Source organism: Pristiophorus japonicus, chromosome 5 (genome assembly GCF_044704955.1).
Source record: "Pristiophorus japonicus isolate sPriJap1 chromosome 5, sPriJap1.hap1, whole genome shotgun sequence".
NCBI classification, from domain to species: Eukaryota; Metazoa; Chordata; class Chondrichthyes; family Pristiophoridae; genus Pristiophorus; species Pristiophorus japonicus.
This window is the reverse complement of record NC_091981.1, coordinates 248,447,030-248,471,450: the sequence shown is the minus strand read 5'-3', so window position 1 is coordinate 248,471,450 and position 24,421 is coordinate 248,447,030. Positions and strand designations below refer to the sequence as shown.

General features: G+C 44.4%; 1 protein-coding gene across 2 annotated transcripts in view; it reads right to left on the bottom strand.

Moving 5' to 3' along the window:
- zeb1b (zinc finger E-box binding homeobox 1b) overlaps positions 1 to 24,421 on the bottom strand; it is a 194,194-nt gene that overhangs the window by 45,103 nt on the left and 124,670 nt on the right. For both annotated transcript variants that reach the window (XM_070881524.1, XM_070881525.1), the window contains 2 exons: positions 12,448 to 12,636; positions 6,425 to 6,627 (listed from right to left, as the gene is read on the bottom strand). In XM_070881524.1, the coding sequence (XP_070737625.1) occupies positions 6,425 to 6,627; positions 12,448 to 12,636 (392 nt within the window). The remainder of the gene's footprint in view (positions 1 to 6,424; positions 6,628 to 12,447; positions 12,637 to 24,421) is intronic.

The window sequence follows — 24,421 nt, the reverse complement described above, 5'->3', positions numbered from 1 at the left end:
CAAGGGCAGAGATGGTGATGTTACGGAGGTGGAAATAGGCGGTCTTAGTTACGCTGCAGATATGTGGTTGAATGCTCATTTCAGGGTTAAATATGACACAAAGGTTTCGAACAGTTTGGTTGGCTTAAGACAGGAGTTGAGAAGGGGGATGGAGTCAGTGTCTAGGGATCAGAGTTTGTGGTGGGGTCTGAAAACAATTGCTTCGGCCTTCCCAATATTCAACTGGAGAACATTTCTACTCATCCAGAACTGGATGTCGGACAAGCAGTCTGACAATTTAGAGACCGTGGAGGGGTTGAGAAAAGTGGTAGTGAGCTAGAGCTGGGTGTCATCAGCGTTGGGGTAACATGTAGATGAGAAATAGGAGGGGGTCAAGGATAGATCCTTGGGGGACACCAGAGGTAACGATGCTGGGGCGGGAAGAGAAGCCATTGCAGGTGATTCTCTGGCTACAATTAGATAGATAAGAATGGAACCAGGCGAGTGCAGTCCCACCCAGTTGGACAATAGTGGAGAGGCGTTGGAGAAGGATAGAGTGGTCAACTGCGTCAAAGGCTGCAGATAAGTCAAAAGGGACAGTGAGGGATAGTTTGCCTTTGTCACAGTCACAAAGGATGTAATTTGTGACTTTGATGAGAGTCGTTTCGGTGCTATTGCAGACGCGGAAACCAGATTGGAGGGATTCAAACAGGGAACTGCGGGAAAAATTGGCTTTGGGAGGCAACAACACGTTCAAGGACTTTGGAGAAGAAAGGGAGATTGGAGATGGGCAATTGTTTGCAAGGACGGAGGGATCGAGGGTCGGGAAGATGATGAAGAGAGATACCTAAATGGGGATCCAATCTGTTTAGTGCAGTGGTGCTCTGCTTACTGATATGACTGAGCTCAGTTGAGGGTGCCTGGAACAAACCGGTAGCAGAGAAAAAAAGAAATCAGAGCTGTAGTCACTAACTGACAAGGCTGTGCCCTATTGGGAAGGGGCTCCAGCTCCATGGCTAAGAGGTGGCATAATTCTGTACCATATCTGGTAGGAAGCACACCTTTTCACCTCCTCTGTCTGAAGATACTCTATTGGTATCTACAGGTTTTTTTTGATGGCCTCTATGTCAGACTTTCATTACTTCCACTCTTTCCTCCTCCGTATCTTCATTGTTCTCTTCCTCAAAACAAAGGAGAAGGAAATTCCTAAAGGGAAATCCATTACTATCCAAAAATTTGCTGAAATGTTTAATTATGCACTAGAATCTTTCACGTAACTTTAACACCATGAATATCAATAGGCTCAGTTATTCAGTTTGTTACAGCCTTTAATAGACCTGCAGATTCACAGCAAAGCTTCAGCGATGGCCTTCATTGTACTTTCCCACTGTTGGGACACTACTAGTCCCAACACTACTAGTGCCACCTTTATCGCTGTAATGTATCTGCTTCATGGGGTCTTTGTTTAAGAATTCATAGAAACACATTGTTAATAAACGAACCAGTTTTTGATAGCAAAGGTTTAACAATCACACTACACATTACCAGTTCATCCACTAGGCTCATAACCGCATGCCTCATCGTGGATGACCTAGACCCAACTGACTGGGGTTTTACTGACTCGTGAACATCGCGTGACTGGCTAAGTCACTCACAATGCAACAGCTCTACAAATCTGTGAGCATACTCACAGGTGCGTACACTACAATAGCGACAGTGGCAGGAAAGGGGCAACAACAAAATAAAATACTGGGTAGAACTAGGTTGTGGTGACCTGCCTTCATTTATACATGGTGGGGATTGCAGCTGCAGGAAAATATCTTGGGGCATTTTGGGGGGCTGGTTTGACAGAAGACCATTCTACCCTATTTGCCTTTCACTGTACTGTTCAAAGTTGGGCTGTTTTCGGGAAGAAAATCTAACCCATGTGTCTGCATGCAGGCATGAATACGGGATGGTACTTTCAATATATACTGAGGTTACAAAAAAGTTCAGTCATCAAAGCTGCATTCAACAATCTCCTTAACATTGCTCGCTTTCACCCTTGCCTTTCTCCCTCTGCACTTCCTTTTTTGGCTCCCATCTTAGCCGACATAGTTAACGATTCTCTCCCCTCAGGTACTGTTCCCCTCTCCTTCAAATCTGCTGTCATCACCCCTCTCCTCAAAAAAACCAACCCTTGACCCCACTTTGCTTGCTAGCCAACGCCCCATCTCCAACTTCCCTTTCCTGTCCAAAGTACTTGAACGTGTTATCGTCTCCCAAATCCGTGACCATCTTTCCATGAATTCAATGTTTGAATCCTTTCAATCTGGTTTTCACTCCTGCCACAGTATCGAAATGGCTCCCATCAAAGTCACAAATGACATACTTTGTGAGTCTGACAAAGGTAAACTATCCCTCCTGGTCCTGTCTGCAGCCTTTGATACAGTTGACCACTCCATCCTCCTCTCCACCAACGTCCAGCTAGGTGGGATTGCACTCGCCTGGTTCCATTCTTACCTGTCTAATCGTAGCCAGAAAATCTCCTGCAATGGCTTCTCTTCCCACTCCCGCATCGTTACCTCTGGTGTCTCCCAAGGATCTGTCCTTGCCCCCTCTTATGTCTCATCTATATGCTGCCCCTTGGAGCTATCATCCGAAAACACGGAGTCAGTTTCCACATGTACGGTGACGACACCCAGCTCTACCTTTCCCCCACTTCTCTCGACCCCTGCTTGGTATCTAAATTGTCAGACTGCTTGTCCGACATCCAGTACTGGATAAGCAGAAATTTTCTTCAATTAAATATTGGGAAGACTGAAGCCACTGTCTTTGGTCCCCGCCAGAAACTGCATTCCCTAGCCACTGAATCTATCCCTCTCCCTAGCATCAATCTGAGGGTGAAGACTGTTCGCAATCTAGATGTCATAGTTGACCATGAAATGAATTTTCAGCCACATATCCACGGCATAACTAAAACCGCATTTTTCCACTTCCGTAACATTGCCTGCCCCTGCCTCAGCTCTTCTGCTGCTGAAACACTCATTCATGCCTTTGTTACCTCTGGACTTGACTGCTCCAATTCACTCCTGGCTGGCCTCCCACATTCTACACTACATAAACTTGAGTTCATCCAAAACTCAGCAGCCCGTGTCCTAACTTGCACCAAGTCATGATCACCCATCACCCCTGTGCTTTCTGACCTACATTGGCTCGCGGTTAAACAATGCCTCGATTTCAAAATTTTCATTCTCGTTTAAAAATCATTGGCCTTGCCTCTCCCTATCTCTCTAATCTTTTTCAGCCTCACAGCCCCACAAGATGTCTGCGCTCCTCAAATTCTGGCCTCTTGGACATCCCTCATTATAACTGCTGAACCATCGGTGGCTGTGCCTTCAGCTGTTTGGGCCCCAAACTCGAACTCCCTCCCTAATGCCGCCTCTTTACCTCTCTTTCTCCTTTAAGATGCTCCGTAAAACCTATCTCTTTAAACAAGCTTTTGGTCATCTGCCTTAATTTCTTCTTTTGTGGCTTGGTGTCAAATTTATCTGTTTTGTCTTGTAACACTGTTGTGAAGCGCCTTGGGACATTTTACTTCATTAAAAGGGGCTATATAAATAAAAGTTATTATTATTAATTGAAACTCCATTCCATGCCTTCATCATGTCATGGAATTCTCAAATGTTCTCTTCAACAGTCTCCCATTCTCCTCAAACTTCTGGAATTCTGATGCCTGTGCCTGTTGTCACACAAAGTCCTGCACCGAACCATCATCCATGTCTTGGTCAAGTTCCACTTTCTCTGTTCCTTGGCATACAGATTTCAAGGTCCTTTTCAATCTTTCCATGGTCTTGCTTCGTCTTATCTCAGCAATTCTCTCCAACCACATCGCAGTCTATAACCTTTATCTTCGGACTCTACATTACTGCTCATACTTCACTCCCATCACTGGAAGCCAATCTTTCAGCCACTATGATTTTCCTCTTTGGAGTTCTCGCCTAAAAATACTTCAGTTTACTACTTTCTCCCTTCCTTCAAAACCCTCCTGGAAAGCTGGCCGACTGTGCCATCCGTTTTACCTACCACCTTAATCCATTCCTGTCGCCTTTGCGGAGGCCTCCTCTCCCTCTTGTAAAGTGCTCCAAGATGTTCCAAGCAAGATAAGCTATATAAATGCAAGTTATTTTTATCTTTTCTCTTTCGCATGGAGACCTGCTGTTTTCCATCTCTCCAGTCTGCAGGAGCTGCTCAGCTGGCATCAGGTATGAACATCAATAAGCAGCTCCATAGGAAATCCCACATATCAGAATCTTTTCTGACCCTAATGCTAATCTGCAGTATTCTCTATAGAGCTGGTCACTGACACCGTGCAATTGTCGTCAACTGAACAGTTCCCTCAGAGTTGGTATACCCAAACAGCAGCTCTCCAGAGGGAAGGAAAAGGGCCTTTTAAACTGGGAGTCATCTTTCACAAGGTTAGCGTTTTAACTATTTATTAACCTTACTTGAAGTCAGCGGTGGTGAGAGAAGGAATCTTTGTACCAAAAGTAGTTTTTCCTATACTTTCCATTTCCTTTACACAATTACGAATTTTCACAAGGCTGTAAAATGAAGGAGTTGAAACCTCCTACTCTGTGCAAGTTATACAAAGGCAGCAGTCAATACAAAGAGAATATTAAATGAAAGCCGTGACTTGCAAAATTAATTTAACTCAGAAGAAAGACTGAGATTGCTCAATTAAGATTAGTTTGTCATTAGGTACTAGATTCTTCCATATAGATTTCTGTATTCCACAGCACACCACTATAAAGCAACCTACCTATTGACAGGGTAGATGCTGAGAGGATGTTCCCCCTATGGGGGAATCTAGAACTAGGGGCATAGTGTCAGAATAAGGGGTCGACCATTTTAAACGGAGATGAGGAGGAATTCTCTGAGGATCGTGAATCTTTGGAATTCTCTACCCCAGAGAGCTATGAAGGCTGAGTCATTGAATATATTCAAGACTGAGATAGACAGATTATTGAACTATAGGGGAGTCAAGGGTTATGGGGAACAGGCAGGAAAGTGGAGGTGAGGCCAAGATCAGATCAGCCATGATCTTATTGAATAGCAGAGCAGGCTCGAGAGAGCGAGCATATGGTGACTCCTACTACTTTTTCTTATGTTCTTACAATTTGCTGTTGTCGGAGCATTTTCTTATAGATGATATTATTAGGCATGAATTCATTTAGTTATTAGCAAAAGTTGCACATATATAAAAATATACACTTTTATTGCAATTGTTTTTCAGTTACAACAGGCTGTTAGTGTCATATTATTTTCTAAAATACATTGTTCTGTGCACGGAATAGAATAGTGGAGAGAGTGCTTTAAGCAGTGTTTTGTGGACTGGATTTGGTGAATGTTACTAGTATTTAGGTGCACTGTGTGACAACCAATGTTCTCTGTAAGTTGCGCTTTGTCCTGCAAGGCCTCTTTCTTTTACTGCAAGGTCCCTTTAAATTTCTGCACATGCACGGTGCTTACAATGGAAAAGCCGGTGAGCGGCCTGTGCGGGATATTTCCAATTACTGCACAGCTTAGTGGGAACTTTGGTGACTACCTAATGCATCAATTATCCATTGGATTTTTGGTTGCTTTGCTAGAGGTTTGTGAACTAGGTATGTTCAAAAAATAAATCACACCATTATTAAATCTAACTTTATATAGAGCCTTTAACGTAGTAAAATGTCCCATGGTGCTTCGTAGGAGCATTAATCAGACTACATTTTACACTAAAACCACAGTAGGGAGATATTAAGACAAGTGACCAAAATCTTGGTCAAAGAAGTAGGTTTTAAGGAAAATCTTAAGGAGCAGAGAGAAGTACAGAGGCAGAGAGGTTTAAGAAGGGAATTCCATAGCCTAGGGTCTAAACCGCTGAAGGCATGCCTGGCAATGGTGAGGTGAAGGAAATCAGGGATACACAAGAGGCCAGAACTGGAGGTATCTCTGGGGAATTGTAGGCCTGGAGGAGGCTAGAGATAGGGAGGGGAGTGGTCATTGAGGGATTTGAACACAAGGATTCAGCGAGCACAGGGGTGATGGGTGAATGGAACTTGGTGCAAGTTCTGATAGAGACAGAGTTTTGGACAAGCTGAAGTGGACAGAGGGTGGAAGATGAGAAGCTGGCCAGGAGAGCATTGTAATAGTCGAGTCTGGAAGTAACAAAAGCATGAATGAGGGTTTCAGCAGCAGATGAGCTGACGCAGGGGCAGAGACGGGAAAATAAAACATCCTACAGCAAAACATCTCTGGTTATGGAAGTGAAAGTGATCTTTCGACAGAAGCTTTAGTCTCTCATCAATCAACAGGGCTCAATATACAGGACTAGTACAGATAAATGACAATTAACGCACTTGCTCTTTGTTGTCTATTATATGACAGGAACAGGAATATTAAATTGCTTTCTTCATTTTACCTGATCTCGTCCGGACTTATGTGAAGCCATGTGACGATCCAGTTGTGTTCTGTAGGCAAAAGTGTAGCTGCAAAGGGAGCAGCTGAAGTTGTCTTCATTCTTTTCGTGGCGATATTTAATGTGCTCTTTTAGTGAAGTCAAGCGCTTGTATCCTCTGTCGCAATATGGGCACGTAAGCAGCTGAGCAAAAGCATCAGGTGTTCCTAAACGTATGAAATAATATACAAGTAAGTACTGAATTTTAACCTATTTCTAAGATGGAGCTGGTTAATTTTAGACTTTGGCCCAATATTATGTTCCCCAAAGCAACTAAATTTGATAATAGAAAAAAAAGCAGGCTAACCCGATCAATGTTCTTGGCCTTATGGCGCTACAAATGTTAGACATATTACAGACTTGCATAGACGCCGCCCACATCAAACATGGATGGTGTCTAATTTTTCTTCCTCTATTTTCCAGTTCAAAGAAAATGAAAGTGTTAGTTACATTTTAGCTTGTAAAAACACAATTTACAACTTGAGTGGCCCGTGTCCAACGGTTGTGAATCCAAGAAACATTGCGTATTGTTTGTGACCTAGCCAAATAAAGGTGTTTTTTTTTTAGGCAGAAACTCATTTCAGAATATTGCAGGAAATATATTTCAAGATTTAAAATGGCCAGTGCAGCTTTATCTGATTGATTTAACGGAGTATACAAGAACACAAGAAATAGCAGGAATAGGCCATTTGACCCCTTGAGCCTGCTCTGCCATTTAATAAGATCATGGCTGATCTGATCATGGACTCAGCTCCACTTCCCTGCGCACTGCACTCCCCATAACCCTTTACTCCCTTATCGCTCAAAAACCTGTCTATCTCCGCCTTAAATATATTCAATGACCCAGCCTCCACAGCTCTCTGGGGCAGAGAATTTCCCACAGTTTTACAATCCCCAGAGAAAAAATTCCTCCTCATCTCAGTCTTAAATGGGCAGCCCCTTATTCTAAGACTATGTCCCCTAATTTTAGTTTCCCACCAGTGGAAATATCTTCTCTGCATCCAACTTGTCGAGCCCTCTCATTATCTTATATGTTTCGATAAGAACACCTCGCATTCTTCTGAACTCCAATGAGTATAGTCCCAACCGACCTTCATAAGTCAACCCCCTCAACTCCAGAATCAACCGAGTGAACCTTCTCTGAACAGCCTTCAATGTAAGTATATCATTCCTTAAATACGGGGACCAAAACCGCACGCAGTACTCTAGATGTGGCATCACCAATACCCTGTACAGTTGTAGCAGGACTTCTCTGCTTTTATACTCTATCCCCCTAGCAATAAAGGCCAACATTCCATTTGCTTTCCTGATTACTTTCTGTACCTGCACACTAACCTTTTGTGTTTCATGTGCAAGGACCCCCAGGTCCCTCTGTACTGAAGGACTTTGCAATTTCTCTCCAATTAACTTATAATTTGCTTTTCTATTTTTTCTGCCAAAGTGGTTAACCGCACATTTTCCCACATTACACTCCATCTGCCAATTTTTTGCCCTCTCACTTAGCCAGTCTATATCCCTTCGCAGATTTTGTGTCCTCCTCACAATTTGCTTTCCCACCCATCTTTGTAACAACAGCAAACATGGCTACATTACACTCAGTCCCTTCATCCAAGTCATTAATATAGATTGGAAATAGTTGAGGCCCCAGCACTGATCCCTGCGGCACCCCACTAATTACTGTTTGCCAATCGGAGAATGACCCATTTATTCTCACTCTCTGTTTTCTGTTAGTTAGTCAATCCTCAATCCATGCTAATATATTACCCCCAACACCGTGAACTTTTATCTTGTGCAGTAACCTTTTATGTGGCACCTTATCGAATGCCTTCTGGAAATCCAAATACACCACACCCACTGGTTCCCCTTTATCCATCCTGCTCGTTACATCCGCAAAGAACTCCAGCAAATTTGTCAAACATGATTTCCCTTTCATAAAATCATGCTGACTCTACTGGATTGAATTATACTTTTCCAAGTGTCCTGCTACTGCTTCCTTAATAATAGACTCCAGCATTTTCTCAACGACAGATGTTAGGCTAACCGGTTTATTGTTTCCCACTTTCTATCTGCCTCCTTTTTTAAATATGGGCGTTACATTTGCGGTTTTTCAATCCGCTGGGAGCTCCCCAGAATTTTGGTAGATTACAACCACTATCTCTGCAGCCACATCTTTTAGGACCCTAGGATGCTAGCCATTAGGTCCAGGGGACTTGTCCGCCTTTAGTCCCATTATTTTACCGAGTACTACTTCTTTAGTGATAAAGTTCCTCCCTCCCTATAGCCCCTTGATTATCCACTATTGGGATGTTTTTAGTATCTTCTACAGTGAAGACCGATACAAAATATTTGTTCAAAGTCTCTGCCATTTCCCTGTTCCCAATTATTAATTCCCCAGTCTCCTACTCCAGGGGATCAACATTTCTACTTTAGTCACTTTTCCTTTTAATGTACTTGTAGAAACTCTTACTATCTGTGTTTATATTTCGTGCTAGCTTACTTTCATAATCTATCTTCCCTCTATTATATTTTTTGTCATTCTTCGCTGGCTTTTCAAAGTTTCCCAATCCTCTGGCCTCCCACTAGTCTTGGCCACACTGTGGCCCCAAGTTTCCACATGATTTGCTCCTGATTTTTAGGAGCAACTGGTGGAGAACGGAGCATCTTCGAAATCGCAATTCTCCACATTTAAGTTTTCTGCAGTTCTAGTCACGTAGAATAGTTTCACTTTGGAACAGATTTTTTTTTTCCAAAAGGGGGCGTGTCCAGCCACTGACGCCTGATTTGAAAGTTTCCAGTGAAAACGTACTCCAAACTAACTTAGAATGGAGCAAGTGAAAATTTTTGTAGGCCTGAAAAAAACTTGTCTACACATTAAAAAATCAGGCGCAGGTTACAAATTAGGCGTCCGGAACGAGGTTGGTGGGGGTGAGGGGAGGGAAGTCATTACATTCTACAATAAATCCTTAGTTATACTTATATAAATATTATACAAATAATTCCAACCGGAATAAAAATTTATAAGCAAAGAAAAGATTAAATAAACCATGTTCCTACCTGTGTGAAAGTGCTTCAGGCAGGGAGAAGGCTGCAGGAAGCCTCAAGTTGAGGCAGCCGTTCCCGACGGCAGGGGGGGGGGGCAGTGAGGAGGCAGCCATTCCCGACGGCAGGGGGAGGGGGGAGGAGGCAGTGAGAAGGCTGCAGGAAGCCTCAGAAGTTGAGGCAGCCATTCCCGACGGCAGCGGGGGGGGAGGCATTGAGGAGGCAGCCGTTCCCGACGGCAGGGGGAGGGGGGGAGGAGGCAGTGAGAAGGCTGCAGGAAGCCTCAGAAGTTGAGGCAGCCATTCCCGAGGCCCCCCTGCCGTCGGTCGGGCCTGTCGGGAAACGGCTGCCTCAACTTCTGAGGCTTCCTGCAGCCTTCACACTGCTGCAAGAAGCCTCAGTGCTGATCATGGAAGGTCAATGTGGTTTTATTAAAAAATGTAAAAAATTGAACAGCTACAAAGAACTACAAAAATGGCCGAGTGCCAATGTTTCCTTCACACTGCGCGTGCGCGAACGCTCCAACGCGCACGTGCAGGGTTGCCGGCACGAAAAAAACTAATTTAAATGGTACCCGCCCCCTCCTACTTACAAAATTGGCGCGAGTGGTAGGCTCCGCCCCCTGGGCGCCGCGCCAAGCTGACATCGAGCTGCAAAGCGCTCGAGAATAGCGCGTTTTTTTTCAGGCGTCGTTTTAGGCGCGAAAAACGGGCGCCCAGCTCGGAGGGGTGCCTGTTTTGCCGCGTGTGGAAACTTGGGGCCTGTATGCCCTGGTTTTTAATTTGATACCATCCCTTATTTCTTTAGTTAGCCACGGATGGTTATCCTTTCTGTTAGTCTTTCCTTCTCATTAGAATATATTTTTGTTGATAGTTATGAAATATCTCCTTAAATGTCTGCCACTGCTCATCAACCGTCTCATACTTTAATCTATTTCCCAGTCCACTTTAGCCAACTCTGCCTTCATACTTTTATAGTCTCCTTTATTTAAGCTTAGGACACTGGTTTGAGATCCAACTTTCTCACTCTCCAGTATAGTATTGTTGTTCAACCAGGGAGTTACCATATTTATGCATAGTTAGATCTTTTCCTTTTAGTCATTCAGTTCAACATAGATGACTTGTTATTGTACATGTTTTATTTCTGCTGTTACATATCTTCTGGAATAAAAATTAAAAACACTTGTTTTGCTTTACAAGCTGACCTTCTGTGGCATTGCTCATGTGGGTCTGCAGCACAATTTGTAATGTGATTCCATTCTGAACCAGGTAGCAGAGCATATAATTTAAAAAGAAATCACTTGACCTTGAGGAAAATAGGGGTTTACCACTTTAATAATGCCAGGAATAAAGCAAAGAGGGATATAATTGGGAAGTTCAGGGTAATTTTTCTTATTTCCTACCCAAGGTATTTGGGAGAAACAGTTTTAAAAAATGGACAAATCAGAAAATTAAGATATGACGTATTCATAGAATCCAAATACACAATAGTGATGCTTCGCATGCAAGGACTTCAGATACCATATGTAAAGACTTTCATTTTATATGGTGAATATCCTATGGTATTGTTCACTGATGAGCAGAATAGGAAAGAAATATCTTCGTCTTTTTAGACTTTTACTGAAGTGAACAGGCGAACTAGCTACAATGCACTTAACTGTTCCTCCTTAGTGCACAATGCAACCACATCAATCTTTTTCACTGTAAAATTAGTAACTGCTTTGGATATGCACTTTGTTTTGTTTAATTTTGAGCTATACTGCCAGTCCTGTGTGCCGAAGCATTCTGAGGGCATTAAAGAGGACTGTGTGCATGTTATTTACAGGTGCAAGAGAAGCAACAGATTCTATGCACTTGTACTTAAGCTCAAGTCATGGCTCAGCTACATGGGGATAGAGATGCCCAAGGACAGGGACAAGGTTTAGCAGACTGCATTGGGAAGTGCAAAGGAGAGTTGAAGCAATTCATCATTCACTATATAATCACTAAAATGTATTTTAAATGCTTACATAGTGAATGAATGAAAATGTCAGAAGTTTTTTTCACTGCAATGCAATTAAGATTAAATTTTTGGGGTGATTTTAAGAGAGAAAATAGAGAAAAAGGAAAAAGATTGTGTAACATGATTCGTAAATAATCAAAGTAGAAAATATCCAAATTGGCAGAAAATCACAGATCTAATCAATGGCGAGGAAAATCACAGGTCTCAAATGGCCATGAAGTGGACCACAGAAGTTCATGAATTTTATTTGCAATGTATGGCACTGGCATATAAAAAAATTAGATGTCAAGATGCTACTTAAAAAAACCAATTTGTTTTTACAAACTATATAGTACATCAGTATCAGTATTGAACATAAACTGTATGTCTCAAAGTGCTTTAGATGTGGAAGTAACTAGCGACGGAGAAATGGAGCAACAAAGATTAAGAATGGTGACCGAGAGACTGCAGACACAAGTTTTGAGGAGGCATTTGAAAGAGAGCAGAGAAGTAACAGGGCAGTGTGAGACTGTTTCAGAGTGCAGGGCTGAAATCGCTAAAGGCTCTGCATCTGAAAGATGAGCGAAGAGAGAGATGCAAAGAACGCAAGAAATTAAAGGATCATGGACAGCAGGTTGCAGAGGTAGGAAGAGGCAAGTTATCATATATAGAACTACTGTAGCCAGGATGTCAGACTAGAAGATCAGTTTCTTCATTGCTAACAAGTTATCACAATTTCAAATAGTCACATTCTTTGTTAAAATCATGCATGTTATCTAGTGTATTAACATGTGTGCAGTGGTACATATTTCATACAACAGATGAGTAAACCATCTGATTTTACTGATTGTACCAAACAGCCAAAATAAACTTCAAAAAATCTTGCCTTTAGAAAATAGTTTAAAATATCTTGTTAGAAATTGCATGTTTTAGAGTCAATAGTTTGTTTTGTTTTTAAATTAAGTTACCATTTTCTTCTTGTCCACTCGCTTCTGGTGTGCCTCGTCTATGCTGCTCCTCTGGTGCTTCAGGGAAAATGACAGCAGTGTCTCCTTGCTGAAGGTATTCTTGAACGTTTGGATCATGACTCTGCTCATCTTCTGCAGTTGAATCATGGAAGCAGTTTTCTCCATCGGAATCACAGCCTTCTTCATTAACTATCAAAAAATATATTAAGTTATTGAACAACACAGTTCCAGAACAAAAACATTTCATACAGTTATGACTGAAGTTCTTCTGTACATATAACAACTTTTAAAATTATATTTAATTAAACTAATTAGAATTCACATGAGGCAGATTATTAAAATAGTTTGGTTTTAATTGATACATGTCTAAAAGCCAAGTTTGGCTCAGCAGTAGCATTCTTGCCTTGAAGTCATAAGGTTGAAGTTTCAAACCCCGCTCAAGAATTTAAGCACATGATCTAGACAATACTTCAGTGCAGTACTGAGGGAATGCTGCACTGCTGAAGATCCCATCCGTCAGGTAAGATATTAAATTCAGGTTCCTAGTGCCATGTTCTGGTGGATGTTTAAGATCTCACAGAGCTACACAAAGAGGAATAGGGAGTTCTCGATGTCCCAGCTTCTCTTGACCATGCCACTATTTAAATTAAAATCTTTCCTTTTAAAAAGGACCACTGCCACAATTTATGGGAGCAATACTATGTGCACCAGGTTTTGCAATCCAGTTACATGGACCATCTGGGCTATCTGCACCACAATTTGTTTCTGGCAAAAAAGTAACCATCATATTTTGGCATTTTAGATCATGTATAAGGATGTGTGAATGAGCTCTATTCAGAGCCAAGGTCTGAGTTTTTTTAAAAACCCACAGGATGCAGGCAATGATGATGTGCAATCATGCCAGATGAGTCAGTTTGTGAAATGTTGCAGCCCACCGTTTATTCCAAACTGATGAGGGTCAATTGTTCCATCCTAGGCCTGTTAAGCTTGGAAGTACCTTATTCATTTTGAGAACAGCAGATGAAGTTTTATTTAAACCTGCATCCGAAGCGGAGAGGGTGACTAGTTGCAGTAACAGGCATTTCCAGGATAATTATGTGCCACTGAAACTTTCCTGTAGAAAATTTGTTTTGTATTTAGTGCTAGTCCTGAATAAACAAAAAAACACAGGACTTACAACACAATTTCTCAGAATCCAAGAGAAAAAAATAAAAAGAATATTGGTATATTTGAAATACCAAACTGGAAATCATTTTTAAATACATTATAATTTCTGATACACAGCGGGGTGAATAATAATGCAGGTCTGCCCCCTTGATTCCTAAATGAGTTTCTTAACATGGGCTATGGGGGGTGTCAAGGGGATACGAAGCAATCCTAAAGGGAAAGGAGAAAAAGGCAGCAAGTCACACAGTTCCTAGAGACAGCTGTAAGAGCAACATGTGCTTAATTTTAAATTCATTTCCTTTTTCCCTCCCTCTAGTGGGATGCTGAAAAATTGTTTAATTTATTTTGATTATATATAGTCTTGCCACGCAGTTTTGGAATAATCAGTGGCACACAACTGTCCTGGGAAAAGGTCATCGGATTGCTGTTCAGTAAAAGAAAATAATTAAAATATTTAAACTAAATTTTATGCCCTGATGAAATGGGTTTACAGCTGAAAATGGGTTTATCACAAAAAATAAGCATTTTTAATGTGTCAAGAGCGTGAATGGAGGTGCGGGGCAAGTGGCAAGACACCATGACATTGCCAGTGCGAGGCCTGGGCAATTTTAATTCAAGAGTCTCATTTTAGTATGATTGATGGGCTGCCCACAGATCGGATTGGGAAACGGGTAGCCCACCCATTTTCTCTGCACACTCTGGAGCACTTTACAAGGTCTATTTAAAGCAGGAAAGCATCTCTTCAAGCAAGGTTGCTGTTATGTATGGAGAAAGAGTCAGACTGAACACTGAGCTCAAAGTAGAGTGTGACCTTACTCTTTTACTGCAGGTCTCCAGAGTGCCTCTCCAACCTGTGAGACTCCTTAAATACCTGTGCTCCCCAGAGATTATGGGATCCCTTGGGACGCCAGGGGATGAGCCCTCTGGTGGCTGTACAGAGTAAATATGAGTTCTCTCTCTCTCTTTCCCCCCCCCCCCCTCTACCCCCACCCCACCAAAGTCAATAGTGTAACTATTTACAATGTGAGTCGATCTGGGGCCCTTCTTGCCATTTGTTGGGCCCTCGCTGTTCTGCCGTGCAGCTGGTCTTGCTGGGCTGCTGTGGATGATGGGTTCTGCTTCGTGGTCAACCGTGGTGCCGGTTGCCACTGGTGTGTATGTTGGGGGAGCAAAAAAAGGTAGGGACCAAGGTGGGTTGCTCAGGATAGTCCGTAAATCAGAGTTTGATTTGGTCCAAGTGTTTCCGGTGAATGAGTCCATTTGAAAGTTTGACCCAAAACACTCAGCTCCCCTCTTTGACCACGACAGTGCCGGGAAGCCACTTGGGACCTTGTCCAGAATTTAATACAAATACAGGATCATTGATTTCAATCTCGCGTGACACATTTGCGCTATCATGGTATGCACTTTGTTGAAGCCGCCTGCTCTCTACCTGTTCATGTAGATCAGGGTGAACTAACGAGAGCCTTGTCTTAAGTGCTCTTTTCATGAGCAGTTCAGCAGGTGGGATCCCAGTGAGCGAGTGGGGTCTCGTGCGGTAGCTAAGCAGGACTCGGGATAGGCGAGTCTGCAGCGAGCCTTCAGTTACCCTCTTCAAGCCTTGCTTGATGGTTTGCACTGCTCTCTCTGCCTGACCATTGGATGCTGGTTTAAACGGGGCAGATGTGACATGTTTGATCCCGTTACGGGTCATGAATTCTTTGAACTCAGCACTGGTAAAACATGACCCCTTGTCGCTCACCAGGACATCGGGTAGGCCGTGTGTGGCAAACATGGCTCACAGGCTTTCAGTAGTGGCAGCACATGTGCTAGCCAACACTATCTCCCATTCAATCCACTTGGAGTACGCATCTACAACCACAAGGAACATTTTACCCAAGAACGGGCCTGCATAGTCGACGTGTACCCCAGACCTTACGGTTTGGTGGGCCAAGACCATAAACTTAGCGGCGCCTCCCTGGGTACACTGCTTAACTGCGAGCACGTATTACATCTGTGAACGCAGGACTCTAAGTCCGCATCGATACCAGGCCACCACACGTGGGATCTGGCTATCGCGTTCATCATTACGATGCCTGGGTGGGTACTGTGAAGGTCATTGATGAAGGTGTCTCTGACCTTCTTGGGAACCACTACTCAATTGCCCCACAGAAGGCAGTCTGCCTGTATAGACATTTCATCTTTGCGCCGCTGGAACGGCTTTATCTCTTCCTGCATTTCCACTGGGACACTGGACCAGCTCCCGTGAAGCACACAGCTTTTGACTAGAGATAATAAGGGGTCCTGGCTTGCCCAGGTTTTGATCTGCCGGGCAGTGACGGGTGATTGCTCACTCTCAAATGCTTCCATAACCATGGCTAAATCTGCGGGCTGCGCCATTTCCATCCATGGTGGGCAATGGCAGTCTCTGGAGAGCATTGGCGCAGTTTTCTGTGCCTGGCCTGTGGCGGATGGCGTAGTTGTATGCGGACAACATGAGCGCCCATCTCTGGAAGCGGATTACTCTCGGAAAACAGGGATATAAGTGGCTTATGGTCAGTTTCCAATTCGAATTTTAGCCCAAACAGGTATTGATGCATTTTCTTTACCCCATAGACACATGCTAAAGCTTCTTTCTCAATCATGCTGTGGGCGCTCTCAGCCTTGGACAGACTCCTAGATGCATAAGCAATCGGTTGCAGTTTCCCGAAATCATTAGCTTGTTGCAATACACACGACGCCATAGGACGACGCATCACTTGCTAGTACCAAACGCTTACATGAATCATACAACACAAGCAATTTGTTTGAGCATAACAATTTTCTCACTTTTACAAAAGCATTTTCTTGGCTTTTGCCCCAAACCCATTCGTCCCCTTATCATGGCAAGACATGTAGTGGTTCTAACAGTGTGCTGAGACCCGGTAAGAAGTTACCAAAGTAGTTTGGAGTCCCAGAAATGACCGCAGCTCCGTCACGTGCTGTGGCCTCGGTGCGTTCTCGATTGCCTCTGTCTTTGTGTTGGTAGGCCTGATGCCGTGCGCTGCAATCCTCCTTCCCAAGAACTCCACTTCAGGCGCCAGGAAAACGCATTTCGAGCGTTTTAACCTGAGCCCCATGCGTTTGAGTCGACTAAGAACCTCCTCCCGGTTCTGCAGATGCTCGGCTGTGTTCCGACCTGTCGTCCTGGAAGACCATGGGTATGCAGGACCGACTTCAGTAAGCTTTCCATGTTTCTCTGGAATATCGCCGCCGCTGATTTTATTTATATCAGATGTTTGGAATTCAAAGACCTTTGTGCGTGTTGATGCAGGTGAGGCCCTTCGATGACTCCCCCAGTTCCTGCGTCATGTAGGCTGAAGTCAGATCCAGTTTCGTGAACATCTTTCTTCCCGCCAGCATTGCAAAGAGGTCGTCGGCCTTTGGTAGTGGGCATTGGTCCTTCAAGGAGAAACGATTGATAGTTACTTTGCAAATCGCCACAGATTCTGATGGTGCCGTCTCTCTTGAGGACAGGAACGATCGGACTGGCCCACTCGTTGAACTCGATCCGTGAAATGATGCCCTCTTGTTGCAGCCGGACTAGCTCGATCTCTACCTTCTCTCTCATCATGTACGGTACTGCTCTCACCTAGTGATAGATGGATCACGCCCCCAGAATTAGGTGCATCTTCAGTTTTGCTCCTTGGAATTTTCCAATGCCTGGTTCGAACAGTGAAGGGAACTTGTTTAAGACCTGGGCACACGAAGTGTCGTCAGCGGGCGATAGCGCTCTGACGTTGTCCCAGTTCCAGCGTATCTTTCCCAGCCAGCTCCTACCGAGCAGCGTGGGACCATCACCCGGTACCACCCAGAGTGGTAGCTTGTGCACCGCTCCATCGAAAGAGACCCTTACGGTAGCACTGCCAATTACGGGAATCAGTTCTTTCGTGCAAGTGCTTAGTTTCGTATGAATTGGAGTTAAGACTGGCCTTGAGGCCTTGTTGCACCAGTCTTTCGAAAGTCTTTTTGCCCATGATGGACTGACTCGCGCCCTTGTCGAGTTCCATTGACACCGGGAGTCCATTTAGTTCAATATTCAGCATTATCGGGGGACAATTCATGGTGAATGTGTGCACCCCACGTACCTCTGCCTCCTCCGTCTGAGGCTCGGGTTCGTCGTGATCCTCTGTGGCTCTGTCCTCCTCTGCAACACAGTGGTTTGCAGGTTTAACAGGATTAGCAGCTCGCCTGCACACTCGGAGGTATCCCACTGATCCACAGCCCTTGCAAACAAACCCTTTGAATTGGCATGAATGGAAACGATGATCACCCCCGCCAACAAGGTGTTAATGACCTTGCATGCATCACCCTTGATAGTGGACTCCGACATCTGCGGACGTGCAGCTGTAGGCATATGTGACCTGCCCTGTACGTTGCGATTCGAAAACATCATCACTTTGTTCACAGTACTTGTAGCAGCACTTGTGTGGAGAGAGAGTTGCTTCGTATTGTCACTGGTGGCAATGAACGCCTGGGCTATCGCTGTGGCCTGACTCAAGGTTGGGGTCTCTACAGTCAAAAGTTTGGGAAGTATGGTTTTGTGGCCAATGCCAAGTACAAAAAAGTCTCTGAGCATGTGCTCCAAATTCGCAATGTCCTGCAAGGCCTCTTAGCTCGGCGACATAACTCGCCACTTCCTGGCCTTCAGACCTTTTGTAGGTGCAGAACCGGTACCTTGCCATCAGAATGCTTTCCTTCGGGTTTAAATGCTCTCGGACCAGTGTGCACAAATCATCGTACGATTTCTCTGTGGGTTTCGCTGGAGTGAGCAGATTCTTCATGAGGCCATACGTTGGTGCCCCACAGACGGTGAGGAGTACGCCCTTCGTTTGGCAGTGTTCTCTTACTCATCTAGCTCGTTGGCCAGGAAGTATTGGTCAAGTTGCTCCACAAAAGTTTTCCCAATCATTTCCCTCTGAGAATTTCTCCACGACGCCCACTGTTCTCTGCATCTTTGGGTTCGCTATCTGTATCTCGTCACCAGTTGTTATGTATGGAAAAAGAGTCAGACTGAATACTGAGCTCAAAGGTGAAGTGTGACCATAGTCTTTTATTGCAGGTCTCCAGAGTGCTTCTCCAACCTGTGAGGCCTCCTTAAATACCTGTGCTCCCAAGGGATTATGGGATCCCTTGGGACTCCAGGGGATGAGACCTCTGGTGGCTGTACAGAGTAAATACAAGTTTACATATATAACAGTTGCATTCCCTGATGCCAGATTCCACTGTTATACTGCTGAAAGATAATGAGGCGAAAGATTGCCCCCGCCGATTTTTTTGATGCCTCTGGGTAACAAAGGAGGTACTATTCCCCAGATCCTGCAAGAACATCCACAGGGCCATTATCCTGCAGGTCTGGACAGAGGTGGCTGACATGATCATTTTTAGCAGCATCACAGTCAGGACCTGGCTTCAGTGTAGGAAGAGGTTCAATGCCCTCTCAAGAGCAGCAAGGCTCTTTATCTCTCCTAACAGCATCTGACAACACTCCTTTCACCCCCTCCCCTACCATTCTCATCAATTCTCTCCGTTTCATCATATCCTCCAGCATATAATCACAAGGGCACACTGCAACACATCTCTCTCATTCCAAACACACTCACCTCTTCCTTAGCTCCCTTTTGACCACACACCAACAGCATTCTCTTTTCACATACTACCACTTGTATAACCACCAAGTACCCCCACCACTTCTTCCTTAGAATGACCATGAAAAGAAAACTGTTCGGCTTTCACATTATACTAAGTATTGGACAGCCTGCCAAGGACCAGCACCATAGCTGACAATATGTAGCAGTCCTCTTTCAGCATATGTGGTGTCATCTTGTATGGCATGAGCAGTCTGCATGGCCACCTCCAGGGACACTGCAGCTAAGACCACACGATAGAAGACAACTCCATCAGCCTTTGTGGAAGCTCAAACGGCTGCCATGCAGACTTTGGAGATACAGGTCCACCTTGGACAAATTTGTGGATCAAATAGATAGGGGCTTTGAGAAGTCACTCATCTTTTGCAATCTGCTCTCCTTCAGAAGAAGTGATGAGCCCCAACTCCACGGAAGTGGCAATGACGCGATGGGAGCAGTACTTATTGCCCTCTCAGGATGTCAGTATGTCTGCTCCTTAACCGCCCCCTCAACCAATAGCAGTCATGGTGTCAGCAAGTCAGCTGGGCCAGACTGCACTGGCAGAAGCTGTGAAACAGCAGCCTGCAGTCGGGCCCTCACAGGATTGAGGACCCAGATTACACCAGCCACAAGCATTGCAAGGGTCCAAAAACAAAGAACAGCAGCCTTCCATCCACTTTGCTGTGACCACTAGGGGAGTGTTCAGAATTCTCCATGGCTTCGCCCACACCGCCCTCCCCCCTTATCTTTGTAACCCCCTCCAGACCGACTATGCTCCAAGAACTCTGAGTCCTCCAACTCTGGCCTATAGCACATTCCCCCATTCCCTTTGCCCCATCTTTGAAAGCCATGCCTTCAGCCGTCTAGGCTCCAAGCTCTAGAATTCCCACCTGAAATCTCTCCACCTCTTTCTCCTCCTTGCAGACCCTCCTTAAAACCTACTTCTTTGACCAAGCTTTTAGTCACCCATTCCAATATCTCCTTTGGTTTGGAGTGATTTTTTGTCTAATTATGTTCCTGTGAAGTCCTCTGGAATGTTTTCCTGCATTGAAGGTGCTATATAAATGCAAGTTTTTATTGTTTGAGTAGTAAAGAGTTTGAAAACCCTTATAAGAAAGACACCATGGGTTGGCATATGGAAGGCAATTCGTGTGTTTGGAATTATATTCATTAACTTTATTACATTTGGCACTTTGGCCTGCATTGTGATTTTATAGCAGCTTGAGTCTGCATGTTTTATTACATTAAAGGCACTATATGAATGCAAGTTGTTGTTGCATTGCTAATATATCATTAATATTGAAGTTGTCGGAATGGTTCAAATGTTCTTTAATGGAGGTTTACGGGAGTAGTGTTAATGCTGGGTTTCAGGGTAGGGGCATGAGGTCACCAGGATTTCTAAGCAATTAACTCATCTCTTACTGCAAGATGTGCTTCCTTGTCATTTCCCAGGTCTTTCTCATCTGATGAGGGCTGCTGCGCATCCTCCAAATGCAGGCTTCTCTGTATGACAAGGTTGTACAGGATTCAGCAAACTATTATGTTGCAGGCAACTCATTATGGGGCATATTGTAGGGCCAAGATAGCCCTGAGGAAGAGTTCATAAAGTGTATCCGGGATTGTTTCCTTGAACAGTACGTTGCGGAACCAACCAGGGAGCAGGCTTAGATCTGGTACTGTGTAATGAGACAGGATTAATAAACGATCTCCTAGTAAAGGATCCTCCAGGATTGAGTGAAAATAACATGGTTGAATTTCAAATTCAGTTGGAGGGTCAGAAAGTTGGATCTCAAACCAATGTCCTAAGCGTAAATAAAGGAGACTACAAAGGTATGAAGGCAAAGTTGGCTAAAGTGGACTGGGAAAAAAGATTAAAGTGTGGGACGGTTGATGAGCAGTGGCAGACATTTAAGGAGATATTTCATAACTCGCAACAAAAATGTATCCCAATGAGAAGGAAAGACTGTAAGAGAAGGGATAACTATCCATGGCTATCTAAGCAAATGAGGGATGGTATCAAATTGAAAAGGGTGTAAAAGAAAAGACAGCCATCCGTGGCTATCTACAGAAATAAACGACGGTATCCAATTAAAAACAAGGGCATATAAAGTGGCCAAAACTAGTGGGAGGCCAGAAGACTGGGAAGCTTTTAAAAGCCAGCAAAGAACGACTAATAAACGATCAAGAAAGGGAAGGTAGACTATGAAAGTAAACTAGCGTAAAATATAAAAACAGATAGCAAGAGTTTCTATAGGTACATATAAAAGGAAAAGGATGGCTAAAGTAAATGTTGGTCCCTTAGAGGACAAGACTGGGGAATTAGTAATGGGGAACATGGAGATGGCAGAAGCTCTGAACAAATATTTTGTATCAGTCTTTAGGTAGAGGACATTAACAATATTCCAACAATGGATAGTCCAGGTGGTATAGGGGTGGGGGGGGGGGGGGGAAATCACTCAGTAAGATACTGGTACTAAAGGCAGATAAATCCCCTGGACCTGATGGCTTGCATTCTAGGGTCTTGAGAAGTAGTGGCAAGGATTGTGGATGCATTGGTTGTAATTTACCAAAATTCCCTGGATTCTGGGGAGGTCTCTGCGGATTGGAAAACCGCAAATGTAACACCCCTATTTAAAAAAGGAGGCAGACAGAAAGCAGGAAACTACAGACCAGTTAGCCTAACATCCATCATTGGGAAAATGCTAGAGTCCATTATTAAGGAAGCAGTAGCAGGACATTTGAAAAAGCATAATTCAATCAAGCAGAGTCAGCATGGTTTTATGAAAGGGAAATCATGTTTGACAAATTTGCTGGAGTTCTTTGAGGATGTAATGAGCAGGGTGGATAAGGGGGAATCAGTGGATGTGGTGTATTTGGATTTCCAGAAGGCATTCGATGAGGTGTCACATAAAAGGTTACTGCACAAGATAAAAGTTCATGGTGATGGGGGTAATATATTGGATGTGTCTATTTGTACTGCCCTCGTCTCTGATTGGCTCTTCAATTTCAGTGCACCTATTGTTGATTGGTCCACTTTGGAGGAAAAGCCACACCCAAATTTTCTGTGGAGTGTGTACTTGGAACCACCCAGCCCAAGTTCTGACTTCGCAAATTGTAACTCGATCCATCTTGAGTTCAGAAGCCAGAGGATAGATCTCACCAAAAGCCACCAAGTGCCAGCCGAAGTCCCTTACCCCAGCGCAAGTGTATCCTTCCCCCAGCCAAAGTTCCTTGCCCCAGCACAAGTGCTGCCTCCCCCAGCTGAAGTTCCTTACACCAGCTCAAGTGCATGAACTTACATCACCCCCGCCCCTCTCCATAGATAGGACATTGTGCGTGGATTGTTCTCAGGTTTATTGGGTATGAAATGAAGAGTCAGTGTCGTGACTTCTGGATTGGAAGAATCTCTATCCCCTCAGATCCCCCTCCCCCCAGGTCTCCCTCTTCCCCTCCAATCTCTCTCTATCCTCCCCCCACCCCCCAATCTCTCTCTCTCCCCTTCACCCACCCCCCCCAATCTCTCTCTCTCTCATTCCCCCCCAATCTCTCTCTCTCTCTCATTCCCCCCCAATCTCTCTCTCTCTCTCTCCTTCCCCCCAATCTCTCTCTCTCTCCTTCCCCCCCCCCAATCTCTCTCTCTCCTTCTCCCCCCCCAATCTCTCTCTCTTCCCACCCCCCCCACTCATCTCTCTCTTCTCCCCACCCCCCACCGCCCCCAGCCCTCGTCTGTCTCTCCCCTCCCATGCTCTCTATCTCTTCCCCTCCCCCATCCCGCTCACTCTCTCCTCCTCCCCACCACCACCCCCCTCCCATTTCGCTCTCTCCTCCTCACACCCACCCACCACCATCTCTCTCTTTCTCCCCCCCCCTCCCCACCCCACCCCAGGTTCTATCTCTCTCTCCCCCCCACAATCTATATTAATGACTTGGATGAAGGGACCGAGTGTAATGTAGCCAAGTTTGCTGATGATACAAAGATTGGTGGGAAAGCAAATTGTGAGGAGGACACAAAAAATCTGCAAAGGGATATAGACAGGCTAAGTGAGTGTGCAAAAATTTGGCAGATGGGAGTACAATGTGGGAAAATGTGAGGTTATCCACTTTGGCAGAAAAAAATAGAAAAAGGAAATTATAATTTAAAATGGAGAAAAATTGCAAAGTGCTGCAGTACAGAGGGACCTGCGGGACCTTGTGCATGAAACACAAAATGTTAGTATGCAGGTACAGCAAGTAATCAGGAAGGCAAATGGAATGTTGGTCTTTATTGCAAGGGGGATGGAGTATAAAAGCAGAGAAGTCCTGCTCCAACTGTACAGGGTATTGGTGAGGCCACACCAAGAGTACTGCGTAGTTTTGATCTCCATATTTAAAAGGAAAGATATGCTTGCATTGGAGGCTGTTCAGAGAAGGTTCACTAGGTTGATTCCAGAGATGAGCCGGTTGACTTATGAAGATCGGTGGAGTAGGATGAGCCTATACTTATTGCAGTTCAGAAGAATGAGAGGTGATCTTATCGAAACATATAAGATAATGAGGGGGCTTGATAAGGTGGATGCAGAGAGGATATTTCCACTCAGTGAAAACTAAAACTAGGGGACATCGTCTCAGAATAAGGGAATGCCTATTTAAAACTATGAGGAGGAATTTCTTCTCTCAGGGGGTTGTAAATCTATGGAATTCTCTGCCCCAGAGAGCTGTGGAGGCTGAGACATTGAATATATAGACAGATTTTTGAGCTATAAGGGAATAAAGGGTTAGAAACATAGAAACATAGAAAATAGGTGCAGGAGTAGGCCACTCGGCCCTTCTAGCCTGTACCGCCATTCAATGAGTTCATGGCTGAACATTCAACTTCAGTACCCCATTCCTGCTTTCTCGCCATGCCCCTTGATCCCCCTAGTAGTAAGGACCTCATCTAACTCCTTTTTGAATATATTTAGTGAATTGGCCTCAACAACTTTCTGTGGTAGAGAATTCCACAGGTTCACCACTCTCTGGGTGAAGAAGTTCCTCCGCATCTCGGTCCTAAATGGCCTACCCCTTATCCTTAGACTGTGACCTCTGGTTCTGGACTTCCCCAACATTGGGAACATTCTTCCTTCATCTAACCTGTCTAACCCCGTCAGAATTTTAAATGTTTCTATGAGGTCCCCTCTCATTCT